A 21118-nucleotide genomic window follows, 5' to 3' on the forward strand; every position below is an offset into this window, starting at 1 on the left:
GGAGAAGCTTCCGTCGGGCCACTCTGCCATAAAGCCCCGACTGGTGGAGGGCTGCAGTGATAGTTGACTTTGTGGAACTTTCTCCCATCTCCCTACAGCATCTCTGGAGCTCAGCCACAGTGATCTTTGGGTTCTTCTTTACCTCTCTCACCAAGGCTCTTCTCCCACGATTGCTCAGTTTGGCTGGACGGCCAGGTCTAGGAAGAGTTCTGGTCATCCCAAACTTTTTCCATTTGAGGATTATGGAGGCCACTGTGCTCTTAGGAACCTTGAGTGCTGCAGAAATTCTTTTGTAACCTTGGCCAGATCTGTGCCTTGCCACAATTCTGTCTCTGAGCTCCTTGGGCAGTTCCCTCGACCTCATGATTCTCATTTGCTCTGACATGCACTGTGAGCTGTAAGGTCTTATATAGACAGGTGTGTGCCTTTCCTAATCAAGTCCAATCAGTTTAATTAAACACAGCTGGACTCCAATGAAGGAGAAGAACCATCTCAAGGAGGATCAGAAGAAATGGACAGCATGTGAGTTAAATATGAGTGTCACTGCAAAGGGTCTGAATACTTATGACCATGTGATATTTCAGTTTTTCTTTTTTAATAAATTTGCAAAAATTTCTACATTTCTGGTTTTTTCTGTCAAGATGGGGTGCTGAGTGTACATTAATGAGAAATAAAATGAACTTTTTTGATTTTGGCAAATGGCTGCAGTGACACAAAGAGTGAAAAATTTAAAGGGGTCTGAATACTTTCCGTACCCACTGTATCTGCAAAAATGTGGACTCTGCACACCAGAAGTTCATCATAACTAGACTTGCAGCTCTTCTGTTTGCACACAGCCACCCACACAGCTAATAGACTCCTCTGGATCCAGGGGTTGCTAATCTAGAGCTTTGAATCTCAGCCCAGATCCGATTAGCCTGACTCTTTGGGTTTGGCTTGATTTAGGATCTAATTCCCTCTGGCTCGAATTAGGTCAGGTTTAATTTTACTCATAATAACCCCCCACAAAACTGGAGCGCCACTTATTTGTTTGTATACATTTTGAATCAATAAAGATAAATTTTCCCGGTAACAGCATTCTTCATGTAAAAAAGTAGTTCTGTCACCACTAACAAGAATAATCACAAATCAGAGTTAAAATGTTGCTTCGATATTATGGCAGAAAAGTTCATTTTAGCTTAACACAGATTCCACATCGGGTCTAGTCAGGTTATTTCAAGGCAGAGATTTAAAACCATTTACGGTTCTACCATAGCCTTCTACCTTCCATCATATCTGACAGGACTTGACAGCTTTTGAAGGTAATGTAACTGCAATACCTTTACATGTTAATACAGTCTCAAAAAACTCAAAACAAATTTTACTCAGGTTCATTGTAACAGCTAGTTTAACAAGTATTAACACAGAGTCTGAGACCTGAAATACCATACAGGTAGTTAAAACACATACATGTAGTGAATGTGCAGTCTCTATACAGAAACAATGACAGCCGTGTCTTCCACATTAACTGATGGTTCATAAATCACATGCGTGGGCCCGGCTGGGAGAAGACGGATCGGCCATCTGTAAATATTTATTCAGCATCTCTATAATTAAACAGAGCCAATGCATCATGTCAGGCATACATGTCTGACAATGCCGACTCGCACGCAGCGCTGAATATTCCAGTGTGGAACAGCTTGGTCAAACATTTGCTGTAGATCTGGGACAGAGAGACAGAGACAGCAATGAAGTGATGAAAGACAGATGAGCCCAACATGTTAGAATAGTAAAGGATGGATTAATAAACGCAAGATGTCATTTGACAAAGAGTGATAGCAGAAGAGAAATCAATTTGAGTCAAACAGATGAAATGATAAATACAAGTGGGTGAAGGGGAGAGAAGAACAGGTGAGAAAGACCAGAAGCCACGAAAGATCAGAAGCCACGAAAGATGAATCCAAGATGTCAGAGGAAAGAAACAGAGAGACGGACTGGGAAGGTCTGATGGAGAAACAGTTTCATGATGGTCTGACAGTAGCTATATGACCTCACACAGCTCAGCACTGATGGATTCCCACTTCACCGGGATCTAATCTATTCTAATTGTCTAGTTTTTACCACTTGGAGGAAAGTAAAAATTGTACGCTGGTGTGATCTTTTCTAATACGAAAGACTGAGTGGAGTATGTGTATGAAACAGAAGAAGAACCAGTCTTTGACTTGGCAGGGACATTTTGCAAATCTCATTAAAATGACTCTTTTTACTTTTAAAAATGAACAAAGTTTTGTAATTTATACCTAAATGAACAGTACAGAGATTTTCTGAGCAGCTCGAGAAGCTGTGGAGTAGCATTAAGAAGACAAATTAGGGTAATATTTTTTAAGAACACTGTATGTCACATGCTGGTGTCTAAACTGGCTGAACTGTTCCTTTAAACTTCTGGCTTTTTGCCCTGAGAAGCTGACCCATGTAGCAATGCAACAAAAACCAATTTGCAATATAATTTGAATTTTATGTCAGAGATTCTGTACAACGTGGGTTAGTTTGGCTCGCTAATACTAACAACGCCGCTCAAAACAACTTCACCACCAAGTTGTGATGTATTCACCTAAATGCAGACTTTAATTGATCCATAAGTCTTCAAGAGAGTGGTCATTATACCACAAAACAAGCAGTACATAACCCATATCGAACACATGCAGCCCCATTAAGCTGTATAAAAACACTTAAGCACTTACTGTATGGATCTAAGTTGTAGCCACCTCATGTTGCATACTCCCCTCCGCTGAATCAGAAAGACACAAAAAATAACAGAAGTCGATGCTTACCTTGATCAAATGCAAATCCTGAACTGACTTATCTTTAGTTAGAGATTATTTTTTCATATCAGCAATTCAACCACTCTTGACTGTAAAACCACAGCAATAATTAAAGTTATTTTTTGATGCTCAGTGGCATTGACGGTTGTTTGATTCAATATTAATATCTGAAATGTTGCTTTACACATAAAAAGATATAGGAGCTGTATAAAAAAAAGTCTAATATCTTTAATGTTTGTTTATTCAAACAGTATTACATTTGAAAATACTAGTAGTAGGTGTTCATTGTCAATATGCATTTGTAGTTTTATACTGTGCCATTACATGTAAGATATGCCACTCTACTGTATAACAGAATTTTTGGAATGAATGTTGGTTCATCATATCAGTCAAATGGCTATGAGTTACATTAGACACACACTTACTGAAATTGTTCATAGTATGCATATGTCAGTTGTTGTATGCCTGCATGGCTCCTATGTGTGTCGCTGTGCATGGATTGTTTATTAGTATGCTCAATGTGCCTGGATTTGGATCCATATGGGAGCTGCCATTTCCGATCTGAGGCATTTCACGCAGATATAGAACAATGTAGCAACCTCCCCTGGTCCCCTGACAACTGAACCAGGACAATCTTCATCCATCTTCACTCCTTCTCACACCAATCAAATCTGTGTGCCATGGGAGAGCAAAGAAGTCCCATGTATATTTGAAAATATGTCAGCTAATCTGCATTGCAAAACTCGACGAAATACGACATTTAAAATGAAAAATTGATTTCACAAACAAACCGTTCACCAATACATTTCTTTTAATCAAGATGATGGCTTGACGTGTCTCCGGTGTTTATCATATTTAAAAGTTTTTATTAATATGATTAACAGTGGAATCAGTTCATTTTATATTGTCCACAGGGACGACCTCATGCTCCTCTATAAATATTTCATTGTCCCCGTTGTGTTTTCTTCAACTTTCATAAATACATTAATATAAAAACTTTGTTTCTGACACTAAAGACCAACATACTACTTGAGAAACATTTGGATCTCATTAATGTAGGTACAGTTAATAACGTTTCTCTTCAGGACAGTAAAACACTAAGGCAAACAAAAAATTACAGGAACTAATTTAAATATATTTTTTTAGTTTGACTATTATGTATCTTAATGTAATTTGCTGGCTATAGAACCGATATCTTACAAACAGTAACCTAGTATCAATTATCTATAACACTTTAGTGAAAGGCAGGGTACATCAGGTTGTTGGTCTAACAAAGGGCTGACACACAGAAACAGACAACACACTCACATCCATGCTTACGGGCAACTAATTGACTTAACCCGCCTGTCTTTGAACTGTGGGCGTAAACCGGAGGACCCAGAGATATCAAAGCATAACTCACCCCTCCATCTCTTGTATTTTGGTTCAACTGTTTTCCACACACACTAGCATGTTCTGTCTTAGCTTGACAGTCATGACATTTATTTTGGATTAAAGGCTACAATTAAATGCAGGGCCAATGTTGCAGCACAAACCTAAAGCGATGTCATTCAGCTTTATCCACAACCCACCTTCCCCCATGTTTCTTTGCTTCGCTGAAGCTCCAGCAACCCCCATCTGCACATGCACACACACACACACACACACACACACACACACACCCTCACACACACACACACACAGACACACAGACACACACACACACACACACACACACACACACATCTCACATGCCCCCTCAGAGAGATGGATGGCATGCTTTCCTATCCCTCACCTAGGCCAGCATCCAGGTGCACAACAGCTGGGGGAGCCAGGGGGAGGGTGCTGGGTAAGAAGTGGTGGGGGGTGGTGTGGGGGGTGGACAAAGACCAAGGATGGGTGGATGGGCCAGGGGGGTGTGAAGGATGCTCCAGAATAAGCCATAAATTTCCACAGGAGCACCCGGGGTGCCTGTGGTGTCTCCTTGTCTGTCTGGAGAGCAGTGCTAAGCTATGGTTTTGCTGAAGTGGTGAGCCCAGCTTCATCAGATGCATTTATTTATAATCACAGTTATTTTTTTTCTCTGAGCTTTAAACTACAGTCTGTGCTACCTTATTCATATGAGAGTTATTGATTATTTTCTTAATGTTACTAACAATAGCGTCATTGATATATGTTTACTTAGTGCCTGAACATATCCAATATCCACCAGTTGCTGTTATCCCTTAAAAAATGCATTCACATTATTAAAAAATACACGATTTATCAGCTTTCTATGAGTACACTGAGTCTATTCTGTACCTAAATAATGCACAGGTTTTACGCTGCATATACTTTCTTGCACACACAAGCATCACAGTCAAGGTTAAACTACAAGCATGGATGTATTCATGACCGATCGGGGTAACCTGGGTGATAAAAAACTATTTACCTAACTATCCATATGTTACAGGGTTTTTACGAGGCTTCATGTGGTCTCTATAGGAGAAGTCTGTGTGGTATTTGAATTATATGGGACAGATCCAATGAGCAGGAAACAGTGGGGTTCGAGATGACTGATGGAGTGTGATGCCCCACTGTGTGTCATGGTAAACTGTTTTTGGATGTTATTTGGCTCAGTTGGTTTGGAGTGGAACAAAGAAAATACAATACGAGAGAAGCGCTCCAGAGTTACCACACAGACTGTGGGAATCGGCTAATGTCAGTGTTTTGTACAGTCAAAGTAACGTGCGTTGCCTGGTAAATGAAGGACACGCACTGATGCACATATAAAACAACTACAGCAATACCACAACTGGAAATAAACCTTTCTGTATCAGCATACACATCTTTCATCATCACGAGACCACACATAGAAGCATATACAATAGAGTATCGTGTGTGTGCTGTGTCTCAGTATGTCATCCATCATGTGGAAAAGCCACAGTAGGCAGTATACAGTGTGTTTGGCCTCGGCTACTCATTCAGTCCTCATTAGCCATCCATCACCTCCTCTCTGCTGACTGTCTGCATGGGAAGAGATCTCCTGGCCAAGATATTCACCTGGCACGTTGGTATGTTTGTCTGTGACTGGATATGCCTAAATGTGCATTTCAATTTGCATGAAACAACTGTGGCTGTTTCAACTAGAACAACTGCATGGTGGATAACAGGATGCTGCCATGACTAAGGGTGAGACTGGAGGAGGTGGGAGGGAATGGAGAGTAAAGAAAAGTAGAAAGATTTTTTTTTTTTTTTTTTACATTGAATGTTCCTGGTGAGTTTTCACTATCCCCCAGGGACGTGAGGAAGCGTTGTGTATTTTTCTCTCTACTCACCTGCTGGGCAGTGTATGGAGGCCATTACTTGACACTGATAGCTGCAGGGGCTTGTGTCCTTGGCCTGTATATGCCACAGCTGAATACAACGCACTGTAGTGCTGAGGGGGAGTGTTTGCGGTCTAAATACAAGCTTGTGCCTGATTTATGTCAATTATTTTACGATATCCCTCCATGCTATTCTGTTGGAGCCTCTACAGATAACACAACTCTGATGCATGACTTTCTTCATATCAGGAGGGAATGAAAACACTTTAGCGGGTCACAATTCCATATAAGTATTTTTTTTTTTGTCATTTCCTTTCTCTGAGCCATAAATCATTTTGAACTTTGATATTTGCAGGGAATTTTTAACAAATACCACTGATAAAAGGAGAGCATTTCAGTCTTTACCCCTGACTTCGTCACTCTCCCTCTCTTTCTCTCTGTCTCCTTGTCAGTCTGCTTTCTCAACTCCTATCTCTTTTTCCAGCTCACCTCATCCATCTCTGGCCCCCGTCTCTTTTACTGTTTTTATTTTCCTGTCTACTGTTCCTTGAGTGTGTCTGGGAGAGAGAGAGAGAGAGAGAGAGAGAGAGAGAGACAGAGAGAGACCTGACACATGGGCCCAGTTCCTTAATAATGTCATTTGGTGTGAACGCTATTAGCAGATTACCCTTGGCCCAGGGCAGCCTAGCCATGTGCAGGAACTAGATAACCTTGTGTTTGGTAATTTAATATCAACACTTCCCCTCTTTTCTTACCATGCTTTACAACACATAAATACCCTGCTTGTCCCCTCCGGTCCTATTTCTTTAAGAGAGAGAGAGAGAGAGAGACAGAGAGAGGATTACAAGATAGTGACTTCTTGAAGATTCCTTTCCTCCACTGAGAAGTGTAGCAAATCGCCCCTTGTCCGTGGATGTGAGAAAATATATAAACAGGCTTATAATGAAAATTCCATCAGATTTAATGCAGTGAATTTAGCTCAGTGCAACATCAAAGCAGCCGCCCATCTTTTAAAAAGCACTAGATGGGGTAATGTCATTTTCCCCCCTCCTTCTAGTTTTTCTCCTCGAGGGCTATCATAGGGCCTAACATTTACCACATATCAAACCAGTATGAAAAGAAAAAATTTCCTGTCCCACAGTTTGCTTTTATGAAAGTGTGTGAGAAAGACATGGACAGACTGGAGAGGAGGGAGAGAGAGAGATCTACTACTTAAAGGAGCAAGCTGTTATGGAATCAAATCCCTTGCTCTATCCCCCACAAGCTGAATCACAATCCTGCATTAGCTGCTATATCACACTTTGTCCTGCTGCTGCTCTTTTTCCAGCTGCCTGTGAGCCAAGCAGGAGCAAGAGGGCCAGGCGGCGTGGCCCTATCGCTCACCGGCACTCTCTCACACCGGCATTACCACGCCTTTATCTCATCTTCTGCAGCCCGGCACGGCCGGCTGCCTCTCGGTCCTCCGGGCTACTTTACTAATAACCTATTCCTTATCAGTCACCGTGCACCTCTGCCTATGATCAAAGAGCCAATTAATGGAGCGGGGAAAGGTGAAGCATTCAAATAATGGAGACAGCTGTTTTTCTCTGTTTGAGAAAATCCATTTTGTATTGTTATCGGCTCCAAACAGCTTCCCCCCAACCAGCGCTTAATTCAAGTCGCTGTCTGCTTCTGCCTGGCTTGATAAGGGAGAGTGAGAAAAGACGTGGGGAAGAGAGAGAGAGGGAGACGAAGAGGAGAAGAAAAGAGCCCAAGTCACAATGAACTTTATGTAGAAGAATGTGGCAGGAATATCACAGCAGTCCAACTCATCCCCGAGCTTTATCAACTCCAAAGTGGTTCAACAAAGAGATAAAGACGGCGGGGGATGGGACCATAAAAAGCAGAGCTTCCAGAGCCAACGAGCTGCTTTATGACTTCACTGTCATTTGTTTTGAAAGGGGGCAGCTGATCCCAGCTCTCTGAGGGTCAGTGCAAGCTTGTCAGGCAAAAACCTGAGGTTAGTTAAGAGGTTAATTGTAATGGTGTCAAAGCAGCATATAAATGACTCCATCAAAGGCTTATATCTTAACAGGTTTGCTGTAATGTAACCTATATCACTCTTACTGTAGTTTCTTTTAGCCTTGTCAATACGTTTGTTCACATTTTAAGGCACAAGGTAAGGTTGTTGCACTGGATGTCTAATTAAGGTTTTTTAAGATGTTGACATATCTTTCATGGAGTCAGTAACAATTAGGCTGGTTCATTTCTTACATTAGTAAATGTACAGTCATCCAGGTAACATCCATCCATCCATCATCTATACCCACTTATTCCTTAACCAGGGTCACAGGGATCTGCTGGAGCCTATCCCAGCTCTCTTTGGGTGAAAGGCAGCTCACCAGTCCATCACAGGGCCACATAGAGACAAACAACCTCACACACTCACACTCACTCCTATGGGCAATTTAGAGTCACCAATCAACCTGACATACATGTTTTTGGACTGTGGGAGGAAACCAGAGTACCTGGAGAAAACCCACACAAGCACAGGGAGAACATGCAAACTCCACACAGAAAGGCCCCTGACAGGTTGTGAACCCCGGGCCCTTCTTGCTGTGAGGCAACAGTGCTAACTAGTAAGTAATAACTAGTAATAAATCACTAAGACAACATGCTGCCCTCATCCAGGTAACATATTAATGGAATGACAAACACTGCTTAGCAGGTCACCATTTGGATTTAGCTATTATATGCGATTCTATGGTGGTGGTCTTTGTTCTCTAAAGAGCCCACTTGCCAACCATTCAGATGGAGATGATCATTTAAGATTAAGCTGCAAATGGAGAGAAAGAAAGATTGTTTACAGCCAGTCAGAAAGGGACATTACATTTGATGTGATTGACTTTCTAACACACGCACTGTGGGGAGTTAGAGGGAAGATGAGAGAAAGAGGCAGTTGGTCACAGGAAATTAGAGCATCATTGGAAAAATAGAGGTGGGGTACATTTATTTTAGTGACTGATAAATTCTGCATTTCCCATAATGCAATTTCGTTACGCTCTCCTGCCTAATTACATGTCCACTTTCAAACCCCCCCACGTTCATTTTAAATGCAAATCTTACATTCAAGAGCCCACTTTGGAAAGTTTGGATATGCTTGTGTTTAGTGTGTGCTGCTGTAATGAAAGAACATGAGTTTTGAGTCTCCAAGGCAGGTATTAACATATTTATTACACCGTAAAGAGAACAACAATACCAGAATTATACTGCAAAGTTTCACAGACTGACAGACCATAGTTTACAGCCCAAAAAAGATTTAAAAAAGAAACAAAAGAGAAATAAAATCAACAAGAAACCACAGTTCTGACATAGTAGACTGGAAAGCTCTCTAGAGGACACTGACCCTAAGCGATGGAGAGACCGCTCAGCGTCAGCCTACCACTAACCTGTGGTTTTCATGTCTCAATTAAGTATTGCACAACAACTTCAAATCATTTGAGCTTTTTTTCACAATAAATTTTCTCAATAAAACGCAAACAGAAAAAAAATAAAAAATAAAATAAAAACAACCCTCCCACCCCTGAAGTTCAACTCACTCCCAGATTAACGCTACGGCCTTTGCTGTTTACTGTTGGCCAGTATTTCCCCGATCTTTCTCGATAAGTAGGAAATTTAAATAACATTTCCCCCTATTATGCAAAATAGGCATGCCTAAATTCATAGCCTTAATCTTTTTTTTTTTTTTTTTTTTTTTTACAAGCTTTTCTTTTTGTATAGCCCCCCTTTTTGAATTTACCCCAGCTGACAAGTTGACAAGCACTTTAGCATGTCTTCACAACAGAGACTAGGAGAAAAAAGTGGAAGGGGGAAACAGGGGAGAAAAAAGAGCGAGAGAGAAACATTTCTAATCTGTGACCTTAGCTTGCATTATCGAAATAGGAATCAACAACACTTTTCTTTAAAATTAGCACATTTTTTGTTAAATCTGTTCAAACAATTCAAACTCTTGATGTACTCTAGAAACGCCACAGGCATAAAGGAACATAACAAAAGTTTTTTCAGTTTTTTTTTTTTTTTCTTTTCGCATTTGTATTCATTTATGTGTCATTTATTTATGAGGTCTGCATTGTTACCAAGTAGTGATATGGTTTTGCAGCTGTATGAGCTTCGACTTTGGGTTTTTTATTTTCCTGTTCTCTTGTGCCCATTTGGTTTCGACTAGACCAGTATCAGCGCCGCGACTGATGCTCTTATCGTGCTGTAAGAGGTAGAGTGAGACTTGTTTGCCACAGAGGAATTTGTAGCAAAACGCACATAGAGGAGGGGAAAAAAGAAAAAAATAGAGCTTCTCAAAGAATCATTGAGCGATAATGTTTGCTTACTTTTTTCCTTTTTTTTTTTTTTTTTTTAACACCCAGGTTTTGCCCTGATAATGATGAACACACACGTCATTTGATGTATATTTTCAAATACACTAGTGTTAAAACAGCTTGGCTGTTTCTTCACAGCTTCTGAGGATTCGCAAGTAGGGTGTCAAACACCTTTTTGGATTGTTTAACCCTTTAGAGTCAAGAATGCAGGTGTAGTTTATTTTTAGACAAAGAGGGAGAGATGAGGAAGTACAGAGGGAGCAAACTGCCCAGAACCTTTGTGGGCCTCCACTTGTTCTTTGAGGTCAGAATTTGTAACGCGCTTCTGTGTAGCACCAAGGTGTTTGGGGTGAAGAGCCTTTTGTGTGCGTCAGGGTAAGTGCTCTCTTACTGTGAATGAGAGGTTTGTTTGATTTCCACTGAAGGTTTACAACAACGCTGCAACTGATTTTCTGCCCCACCCGCCCCAAAAAAAACTCTGATATAAATAAATAAAAAAAAAAAAACAACTGTAAATGACACTGGTATGAAAGACCCAGTTTCACATTCACCTTTTCAAAAATAAAGAACTTAACTGCTTAAAGCTGAAATTGGCACGTAATCTGACATTTGTGCAATGAGAAAATGTTCAAACTAGATTAAAAAAAAAAATCCAAAAAAGTTCACCTATGTCCATGTCACATTAGTAATTATTGCTCCAGTTAAAGTGTAACACTGCTGCGAAATGTTCATTATGTTTAATTCACACCTTCTCATTTCACAATGCAAGATGAGTGCCATTGGTTTCCAGAAGGGATTACAATAAATTACTTTTATGACACTGTAGTTGGTTTTGTCCCATGAATGCATGAACAAAACCTGCAGAAATGAATAACTAAATGTTAATGTCAACAAACCTCTTTTGAAAATTGTTTAAATCAGGATTTTGGTCCTTGGTGTCAGTCTTTGGCTGTTTTTGGTGTTTTTTTTTTGTATGTGTGTATGTGTGTGTGTGTGTGTGTGTGTGTATCTCTTGTGTTAATACTGTGTGTTACCTGGTGCTTTGCAGTGTTAAAGCTGTCAATCGGAGTCTACACCTCTGCATTTGGAAAGTTAGTTTGTTAGAATATTTTTTGTATTTTTTTAAAATTTTTTGTATTTTTTTTTTTGGTTGTTTTGAAGCTTTTCTAAAAAATAACAAATATTTACCAAACGTTCAGTAATGTGCATGCACTGTCTGTAACTATTCAAAAAACATTATGGCCGCTTTTTGTTAGCCCGTTGAGAAGGAGAAAATAATACATGGGTTTGGTGATTTTTCTATTTTTCCAACACCTCCATCTCCCCCCCAAATAAACAAATGTAAAAACAGATAATGCTATCACTACATACAAAATGGCTGATGAGTTATGGCTCTATACCAACAACACAAGTATGCTGAAAAGAAGCATGCCGAAATAACCTCTGTGACAGTGCAAATACATTTATGTATGTCCCTTGTACAAAACATTTAGGTTAGCATTCCGCGCAACATGCTAGTTCTCAGAAAAGATCTGGGTCGGACTCAAGTAGCAGCTCTGAGACATAGCTTGTGTCTTTTCTTGAGGACAAAAAGGGAAGTAAAACTTATAGAACTACAAGGGATCTACCACTTACACACAGAATAGAAAAGCAGCTTGGAAAGAAAACCATAACACTTCTTTTTTTTTTTTATCTCATTTTGCACCAGTTAGAGCGAGAGAGAGAGAGAGAGAGAGAGAGAGAGAAATGGAGGACTTATGACTGGTTGAAGTACTATGCATTGTCACAATTGTCCAACACATATACAATAAATAACCATTGATGACACCACAGGACAGAAGTCTTAAACACCATGACATCTACAAGAAAAGAATACGTGAAGAAAGATGAAAATGTTTCTTTTTTTTAGAGTTGAGACAGGAGGGGAGTGTCTGGGGTGAGTCTCCACACTGGAGGTCTTCAGCTCTGAGTGACCCAGCGGCTGCTGTCGGGGTGATTTGGTGATTTGACAGTCTTACCACTGAGATGATGACTTCACTTCCCGTTCGAGAGCTTCTGTGACCCGCCAAGCATGCACGTGTAAATTGCACTCAATACATCCTCCACATGTGCAGTGGGCAAAGTTTTGTATCTTGTCCAAGAATTCTTCCTTTTATATCCTTCAGGGAGACGGATTTGTATTTCCCAGCCCACTGACCTGGATATTATTACAAGTGAGAGGGAAATAACATTGGTTGAACAGCTGGCTCTGCTCGCAATCTGCCGCACATCTGCCCATTTCGACGAGGTCTGTGGACCAGAGATTCAGTCCATCCCTCTTCTCCAGGCAGCAAACTTGTTTATCTATCCATCCGTTGGTGAGCCTTTCATGGTATTTAAATCTCATTTCTTTCTTTGCAAAGCGTGTTGATGATTTCCATCACTCTCCTGCCTAATTCTGTCAACTCGGTACGCTGTTTGGTAAAAATGTCTTCTTGAGGTCTACTCGTCTCATGTCCCAGGTACAGGAAGGAAATAAGTGGTAATTCAAGGATGGAAAATAAAAACATTTAATAAAGGGGAGGTCGGATAAGCTTGTCTTGAGTTCACGGCTATCTCTGCTCAGTTTCTTCATATTTACAGGAGAAAGTAACATAAGCTACAATGACAGCAACATTAACTGCAACAGGCACAATGACAAACAGACGACAAGAATAGCAAGTGTAACGATAAAAGGATGTCAATATTTAAATTCATTCATTCAAAACAAAGAATATCTTTGTGTTTCTTTAAAGTCATGGCAAGTCAATATGACCTGATTATGGACCTCCTCCTCCTTCTATGACTCCGCTGCAAGATAGACAGAAGCATCGCCATGTCTTTCTGTTAGCCATGTTAGCTTAGCATCTTTGCAAGGCAATGTAGACAGTCATGCTGAGGGCTGGCTGTTAGGCCCTTGAGGCCTTTGCCTCTATCGTCTGTGTAAGTCTTTTAGCGCGGTGTGCCATCCAGGGCAGAAGAGGAAGGGGTGCTCGGGGTGGATGAGCGAGGGGTAGCAGCAGGCGGGGTAGCAGCTGGACTCCCAGTCCCGCTGCTCGGGGTGCAGGCGGAGGAGCTGATGGGAGCAGGAGTCTCAGACCCAGCAACAGCGCCCTGCTGCTGACTGGCCTGCTGCTGCTGGGCCTGGAGGGTCTGACCGCAGACATGGTGGTGCTTCTCCCAGTCCTTATGCTGGCAGAAGGAGCCACAGTAGCGCGCTGTGTTGCAGCCGCTGCATGTCTCACTGGCCTTGCGACCACAGTTCCAGCAGCTCTGACAGACAGATAGAGATCAAGTTAACTAACACCAAAAACAATAGAGCAGCAGGATGCACAGTCACACACACACCACATGCCACTTCACCTGATGAGCCTCTGACGATTAATGAAACTCTGTTCACACAAACAACAATCACGTTTGATGAATGACAGAAAACAGACATCAAACTTAGTGAACATGACACAGAGATCAGCAACAGATATCAGTGCACCAGTCTGCACGTTAACAGAACAAGCCTCTGCTTTACAACACTGAAGCATAAAACAAACCACAGGCAGATCAAAAACCCATCTCCTATTACACTTAGGGCCTCTTATATATCTTAGAAACCGCAGGGAGAGCATTGCAGGGCTCACAGGAAACAGGAGAACAAGGTTACAAACAGCTATTTAAAGTTTCTCCGGGGTGCTTTTCTTTCATAAATGACTCTCCTGCAACTAATGACAAATGTGAGCCATATTTTCATTCCTTGATTAAATATCAATCATGAGTAGTAAAAGAATAATCCGTTACTTATTTCCTCCATGCTGAATTAGTAACACCTTTCTGAGCATGGCAGCTACGCTGTCAAAAACAAAACAAAACAAGAGGACAGTGAAGAGCGAGGGTAAAACCAGGTTTTACATTGTTTTGCTCCAATAAAACAAATTTTAATGTGGCAAATACTGAGCAACTATTTTGATATTTGGACAGATAAGGTACAAAGATTTGTTTTTACTATGGTGATGAAATATAACACACTGGTTCCATCATCTGCTTCATTTGGGAATCAGCTGGCAACAGGAGAATAGTGAAAAGGAAAAAAAAGTGCAAAACCAAAACTACAGAGCAAGAGGATGATGGTGACCGTTTGTGGTGATGCGTTTGAAAGGATTGAGCGTACACCTTTTGATGTTATGAAGGGTCAGTATGTATTTCCTACCTCGCTGGAGTCCTCCTGTTGGTTAATTATGGAGAGCGCGTCTTCGGCCGCCTGCCGCTTGGCCTCTGCTACCGTGCGCTCCATCTTGGCCCGCTCGCTGCTGATCATCTCGTGAGCCTTGCGCTCAGCCTCTGACACGGCTTTTTGCAGCTCTGACATGGCCTGCCGCTTGACCTCATTCACTGCCTCTTCTGGAAAGAGTGCGGACACAGAGGAAGTCAATCCTCCTGTACCTGCAATGTAGTTTAATTATATCATTTTGTCGGTGACACTTCAGTGACACTTCATTTTCTGTCAATAGGCTGAGAATTTCAGAAAAGATTTACTTTTCAACTCTGGGGATGGTGGAAATCATTTCACATAGCAGGGAAAAGTACTTCTGCTTTTGTAGTTTGGCTTTTTTAAATGAATCTTTCAGCATATACAGTAGCTTCTGACTAGACTATCCTAAATTTACCCAAACACCAATTCTAGTGTAAATATTGTAAATATACGATATTGGCCACATTAACACAAGACTCATGAGTTAAATCTGATTAAGTCAGAAATTCGTATTTCGCACTTATGCAGACCCACATCGAATTAGTAGTTTCTTCTTTCCATTGTACAAGACGCCTGTTGGATTCAGGGTCAGTGTGAGATATTTTAATTGAAAAATAAAGTTGTTTTTTGAAGAAAGGCAAACAATTTATATATTTCTTAATATACTTTTTTATTGTCAATTTAAAAACTATACCCAGACAACAGCATGAGCCAATTAATCCCAGGTAATCACTCAGAAAATCTGCTTTTGAGCTGGAGCACTGTGTTATTTTATACTTGTTTTGTTGAATAAATAACCTTGCCGCACGGGTGTTAAGCGGTGGAATTCCAACTGAACGTCAAAGCAAAAGGAGAGCTTTTTGTTTGGTCCCAACAGGCCTGTAACTTGACTAATTGTGTATGCAAATCAAGCAATTTATATTTAAATTATGCATTTCCATTGTGATCCCAGAGGCCCATGTGGTGAGAGGAAGTGGGAAACCATAGGACACCGTGCAAGGTGCTTGAATATTTATCACCAACTGTAAACATTTTGCCCATTTCAAACAGATGTATTCACCACTGCACACCATTGTGTTAAAAAAATCCTATTTTGCAATCCTCCCTGGATCACATTTAAATCAGCCTCTCCTCAGCTAGAATATATGCAACTGAAGCGAAAAGGATAGAAGAAATACTGTGAAGAATTTGGCGAGAATGTAAAATAGCAGGAACCATTCATCGCACAGACAAAAGATAAATACAGCTTTATGTCTGACAAATATGCTTCACTTTACTTCTTTCCTTTGTACAAATTAAACTTGTATTACAAATATAAAATCTGTTTTCAGCACCAGACAGAATGTGTGTGTCTGTGTTTTTTTAATTCTAAAGACAGAAGCATTTTCCCTCCACTGTGATTGAGCTAAATTTTTAAACCAGGGTGGTTTTCTCTTTAACCTACTACGCTGCCTGAAGTCATGGAAATTGCCCAGGTGCTGTGTGATATATACCTTGTGCATGGAATTGTGATTACACACCAAATGCCTCAGATGGAAGATCGATCAAAGCTGGTGAGGAGTGGAGAGTACTGGAGAGCAGGCAGAGTCCCGATGGTGATACTCAATTCAATTTAAATGCATATTACTTGTTCTGAGTATCTCACACATCATGCTTGGTCAAGCAAGGGGACAATTTCTTTTCTCCAAGGGGTATAAAAAGCAGATATGCTGTATCATTGACAGTGAATACAAAGTGGATTCCTCAAGCATCAAACCCTCGGCAGAGAATTCTTTCACTTCTTCATGGCAATGCTAATGATGATTGCAGCTGCACTACTGAGTTTAAAGAATGCCGTCTGTGTACGCCAAACATTTAATGGCAACTAATGAAAGCTGTTAAAGCAACAAATTAGTCTCAATACTCGATCTTAACTGGCTCTACAAATTTCCTTCCACATTTTTACAACACTTGTGTTAAATAGAATAGCTGTAATGTCTACTGGTAATGTCTACAGAAATTCCAAGAGCGAAAGGAAACCAAATTTTAACACCGTGCAGCAGACTCACTGGACCAGCTGTAAAAGGTGCTTATGTCCCTTTTTTGACTGGCGCAATAAATTTGATTGGATTTTTTACAACCTGACATCATATTAGGAGCATGCAGAGGTGGCGACACTTTTATTTCTGAACATCCTACTGTAATACAGATAGAAATGTTTTTCTAAGATCACAGACGTGAATTCAAGTCCACAAGGGGGGGGTACAGGCAGCGAACTTTAAGGTTTTTTAAAGTTTTTTTTAAAGGGTTTAAAGTAGTGGCTCTCATCCACTCTCATCCCAGCCCTGAGTTTTCTGAGTGAAAAAGATAGGCTCAATTACTACAAAGCAAAATGCCTCAAAAACGGAAAGAGAGGAAAAGAGAAAAAGCAAGAAAGTGCGTGTGTATGTGAGTGAGGATGATGATTATGATGATTATGGTGGCAGGCATGGAAGTGCTGCTCACCAGCTTTCTTCCAGATTTCTTCAGGGACGTATCCAGACACAGGCCGGTGCAGCAGCTCCCTGTGGATCTCTGGGGAGACCCAAACACACAGGTATGGTAATCAGAGATCAACCTCTATTTTGAATGACATAGTGTAAGACTGTTACTCTGGTCTTTCTGCTAAAAGGTTTAAGGACTTAAACTGAAGATCATTTGTCACTGATGCAATGGTCTTGAAATATATCCTACACAGGGTCACATGGGAGGGGGGACATTGCAACCTAGAATACTAGACATTTTTGAGTGATCCTCTACCTGATGTTGCATTTTCTTGTGCCGCAGGGCTCTGCTGCCTTGACTGCCCACTAGCATTGCCCTTCTTCAACTCTTCGGCGTCACTGTATCGCCGGATCCAGTAGTTGAGCTCCTCGCGGTCGGCCTCCTGGCACCGCCGCAATACTGTCAGCGAGCGCCGTGTTTTCTCCACCATGTCCATGATACAGTTCAGCAGCTGAGAAATGACATGGAGCGGACATGGCGCTGAGTTTACACATAGACATGGGTGCACTGATTGAACCTAAGTAATGATGTAGTGGTGGAGAGTGGGGTTCTTAATTAAAGTTCTCATCTGTCATGTTATTTTAGTTATTGCATTTTTATTATACTCATCCGTATGGTGGTGAAACAGTAAGTGTATATTATGTGCATATATGTATAGACACTCTTTCTTTAAAATGTTGATTGTCTTACTATCACTTCATCACTAATTGTGTTCGCGTTCACGTTATGTGATTACCGTATTTTCCGGACTATAAGTCGCACTTTTTTTATTCCTTTGCCTTGTCGGCATTCCGGCACCCCGAGAGAGGAGGGGGACAAGCTGTTTCACCCTCCCCCTCCCCAACGTTCTCACACAGTTGTTTAAAGTTACTTGACACAAATGAATGAATTCGGTAATGCACTTCCTTTCACTTTCATTCCTTATAAGCTAATTTAGACTAGAATTGGTACAACTATGAAGGAGACTTATACATTGAAATGCCTTATAGATGTTTATAGAGGCTGTTATTGCTAAAAGCGACTAATACTCTGGTGTGACTTATAGTCCAGAAAATACTGTAGTTGAATTAGGATTTTCAGTTTTCATTTTATAGCACCAACAGTGGGGTGAGACTGGATATTCTGCTGCTTGTATCTTTAAAGTGACTGGATCAACAACTCTGATGGTGAACACAGAAACAGCTATTTATCAGTAATTTCATGTTGCTGAATTGCAGGCAAACACATTTACATGCAGTCATGCACATGCACATCGGCACTCTAAGAAATCAACACTGTTAGTTTTGACATACACATGAAGTCCAACATTTGATTTGACTGATCTCAGTTATCTTTGTTACTCAGAGACAGAACTGAAGGGTATAGTAATAAAAAATGTTATTACTTTTCTTACATGGTCAAGGTGCTTCCACTCCTCAGCCCACTCTCTGTCTGTCAGCCTGTGGTCAATCACTTCCTCCTGCCTGGTCCCTGCATGCATACCTGTAAGAAAGAAAAAAGATAGACAGACGGACACAGGACGAGTCAGAGGATCAAAGTAACATTACTCCACCGCTCACTTGCTCACCCTTTCATCTATCCTTAATTTGGTTCCTGGTTGGCGCTCTCTCCCCATCTAATTCTTTCTCTCCCTTCCCACCTCCCCCTTTTCTTTGCTGTCTCCATATCTCTCCCGCCCTGAGGGCAGTACTCAAACGATGGAGCTTCTGGTCCAATAAACATCCATCACAAGGCGAGACATGGCAAATGTCTCTCCTATATTTAGAAGAGAGCCAGTCGTCATTACAGCTTCATCTGTGCAGAAAAATGTCACTTATACAATGACACTGTGCCTAACTGTTGTGCTCGCACATCTCGCAGTGTAGTACTTCATCACTTTTTTTGTCAAAATCCAAATGTATACACACACACACACACACACACATATATATATATACCCTCACCATCCTTCCCCTTGTTCTCACCAATGGGCCTGGCTCTCTCTCGGATTTCCCGATGATTGGAGGCAGGGTGTCTGTAGGTGTCTCTGTAGTGATGGGCGATGGCCATGTCGTCCAGCCTGTAGTGCTGTGGAGGAAGCGGGCCTGGGTGAGGCAGGCCGTTGGGCTGGTAGGACAGCCCATTGGATGGGCTGAAGCGCTGGGCCGGGCTTATGGTACAGGGCCGCTTGCTGGGGTGAACATCTGGGTGCAGCGCAGCATCTCGCTCAAAGCCGTTCTCTTTGGTTCTGGGAGACAGAGAAAGATGATTTTTGAGTTTGTGAGTCACTAATTCAAGCACCACATCTTTTGTTTTTATTTTTCTTATAATAACCAGGAAAGAATTGACACTGTATTAAGTCCATGTAGAACTTTTTCACTCTATTGGCACAATAACACAGACACTTCTTGTATGAATTAGGAAAGAAGGAAAAAATAAAGGGAGGGGAGACGAGAGGAAACAGATACAAATGTGTGGAATTTATTTCACACCTTTGTTGTAAATATGTCAAATTCAATACAAGAGCCAAACTTGGAACATATTCCACCTTTTCCACTGTAATGAATGTTTGAGTTCAAACTCTTATCAGACCAAGGAACTTCCATAAAGACTGTTTTCCTGAAACCCGAAAAAAAAATGGCCATTCATACATACACCCAGCTAAAGCTCAAACATGAGTGCTCACATAAATGACACACACACACGGAGAAACATACTCATACAAGTAGCTTCCAGGGGATCAGGTGGACTTTTGTTAGCCTGCTTTCAAAGATTAATGTGTCCAGGTGTGTTTGTGTGTGCACATGCTTGCGTGTGTCTGTGTGCATGTTCGCAGCTTTGTCAGTTCACGGTTAAATCTTGCCAACCTCCCCCCACTATCTGCAATCCTCCACTTTCCTCGCTCTTTCTCTCTCCTCTTTTTCCCCATCTCCCTATCCGATGAACAGATTGAACTTCTTAATGAGCTGTTTTTATGGGCTCCTAATGCTCATCCACAGCACTCCATATGCTCTTTCCCTCCATCCGTCCGTCTCTCCCTGCCTCCCTAGACTCATCCATCCATTCTTCTCTTCCCCCCAACCACACTCTTATCTCCCCAGCCTTCCTGCTGCAACAATGCTTATATCTATGGGCATTGGAGTGCACACATGCACACATGTTCACACTCACCTATACAATGCACTGATGTATGCACATATAATTTACTTACTGATACATAAATACCTCTTTGACGTGCATGCCATTGATAAAATTAATGCCATGAAAATATGCAGTATTATACTGAAATTACTATGCAAGCATTAAAACATGCATGTGTTTTGTGTGTATTGTAGCATGATACTCCTGGTCTGGTTTCTGAAGGGTATGGTATTAATCAGGAAGCACTGATAGTACATTGTTCTCTGTAATTAAGATTCCCATTCAAGTTCCAATATTTTGACACAGGACTCCAATAAGAGGGAATGCAAAGCAGAGGTAAGCAGAAAGCAGAGGTGCTTAGCAAGCCCTATTGGTACAGAAGCCTCATCTGTATGTGTTATCAGCCCATCTCCCTAGGCACATACACATATGGGGGTGCACATACATGAGCCATCCTCACGCTTTCACACTCGATAGAGAATCACGCACACATACACCTTCACACAAACAGACCACATTTTCTCACTGAATACAGATGCCTACTTACCTTTTTTTTTTCTTTTACTCTTTCTCTCTCCATATATTTTCTCTCTCTCTCTCTCGCACACATTTACACGCACACCTTTTCCCCTAAGCTCACTCCCCTATGCACCAGACGGCCTGCAAATATGCAGGTATTACAGAAAAAGTCTGCCTATCTGACTGTTGGGGGAAAACAGAGATGAAAATTATTAATATCGCATTCGCCATTTTTGTCCCTCAGCAAATATAAAAAGT

At 41.2% G+C, this 21118-nt stretch overlaps 1 protein-coding gene across 12 annotated transcripts in view; it reads right to left on the minus strand.

Moving 5' to 3' along the window:
* Window positions 1-9798: 9798 nt before the first annotated feature.
* Window positions 9799-21118, minus strand: part of runx1t1 (RUNX1 partner transcriptional co-repressor 1) — a 95005-nt gene continuing 83685 nt past the window's right edge. For 5 of the 12 annotated variants that reach the window (XM_026300593.1, XM_026300597.1, XM_026300604.1 and 2 more), the window contains exons 6-11: window positions 19165-19448; window positions 18606-18703; window positions 17477-17672; window positions 17183-17251; window positions 14657-14889; window positions 9799-13728 (exon numbers count right to left, since the gene is read on the minus strand). In XM_026300593.1, the coding sequence (XP_026156378.1) occupies window positions 13408-13728; window positions 14657-14889; window positions 17183-17251; window positions 17477-17672; window positions 18606-18703; window positions 19165-19448 (1201 nt within the window). In that variant the 3' untranslated portion in view covers window positions 9799-13407. The remainder of the gene's footprint in view (window positions 13729-14656; window positions 14890-17182; window positions 17252-17476; window positions 17673-18605; window positions 18704-19164; window positions 19449-21118) is intronic. The other 7 variants (XM_026300603.1, XM_026300596.1, XM_026300600.1 and 4 more) reach the window with 7 other exon arrangements.

This window comes from Mastacembelus armatus, chromosome 11, assembly GCF_900324485.2.
Source record: "Mastacembelus armatus chromosome 11, fMasArm1.2, whole genome shotgun sequence".
NCBI classification, from domain to species: domain Eukaryota; kingdom Metazoa; phylum Chordata; class Actinopteri; order Synbranchiformes; family Mastacembelidae; genus Mastacembelus; species Mastacembelus armatus.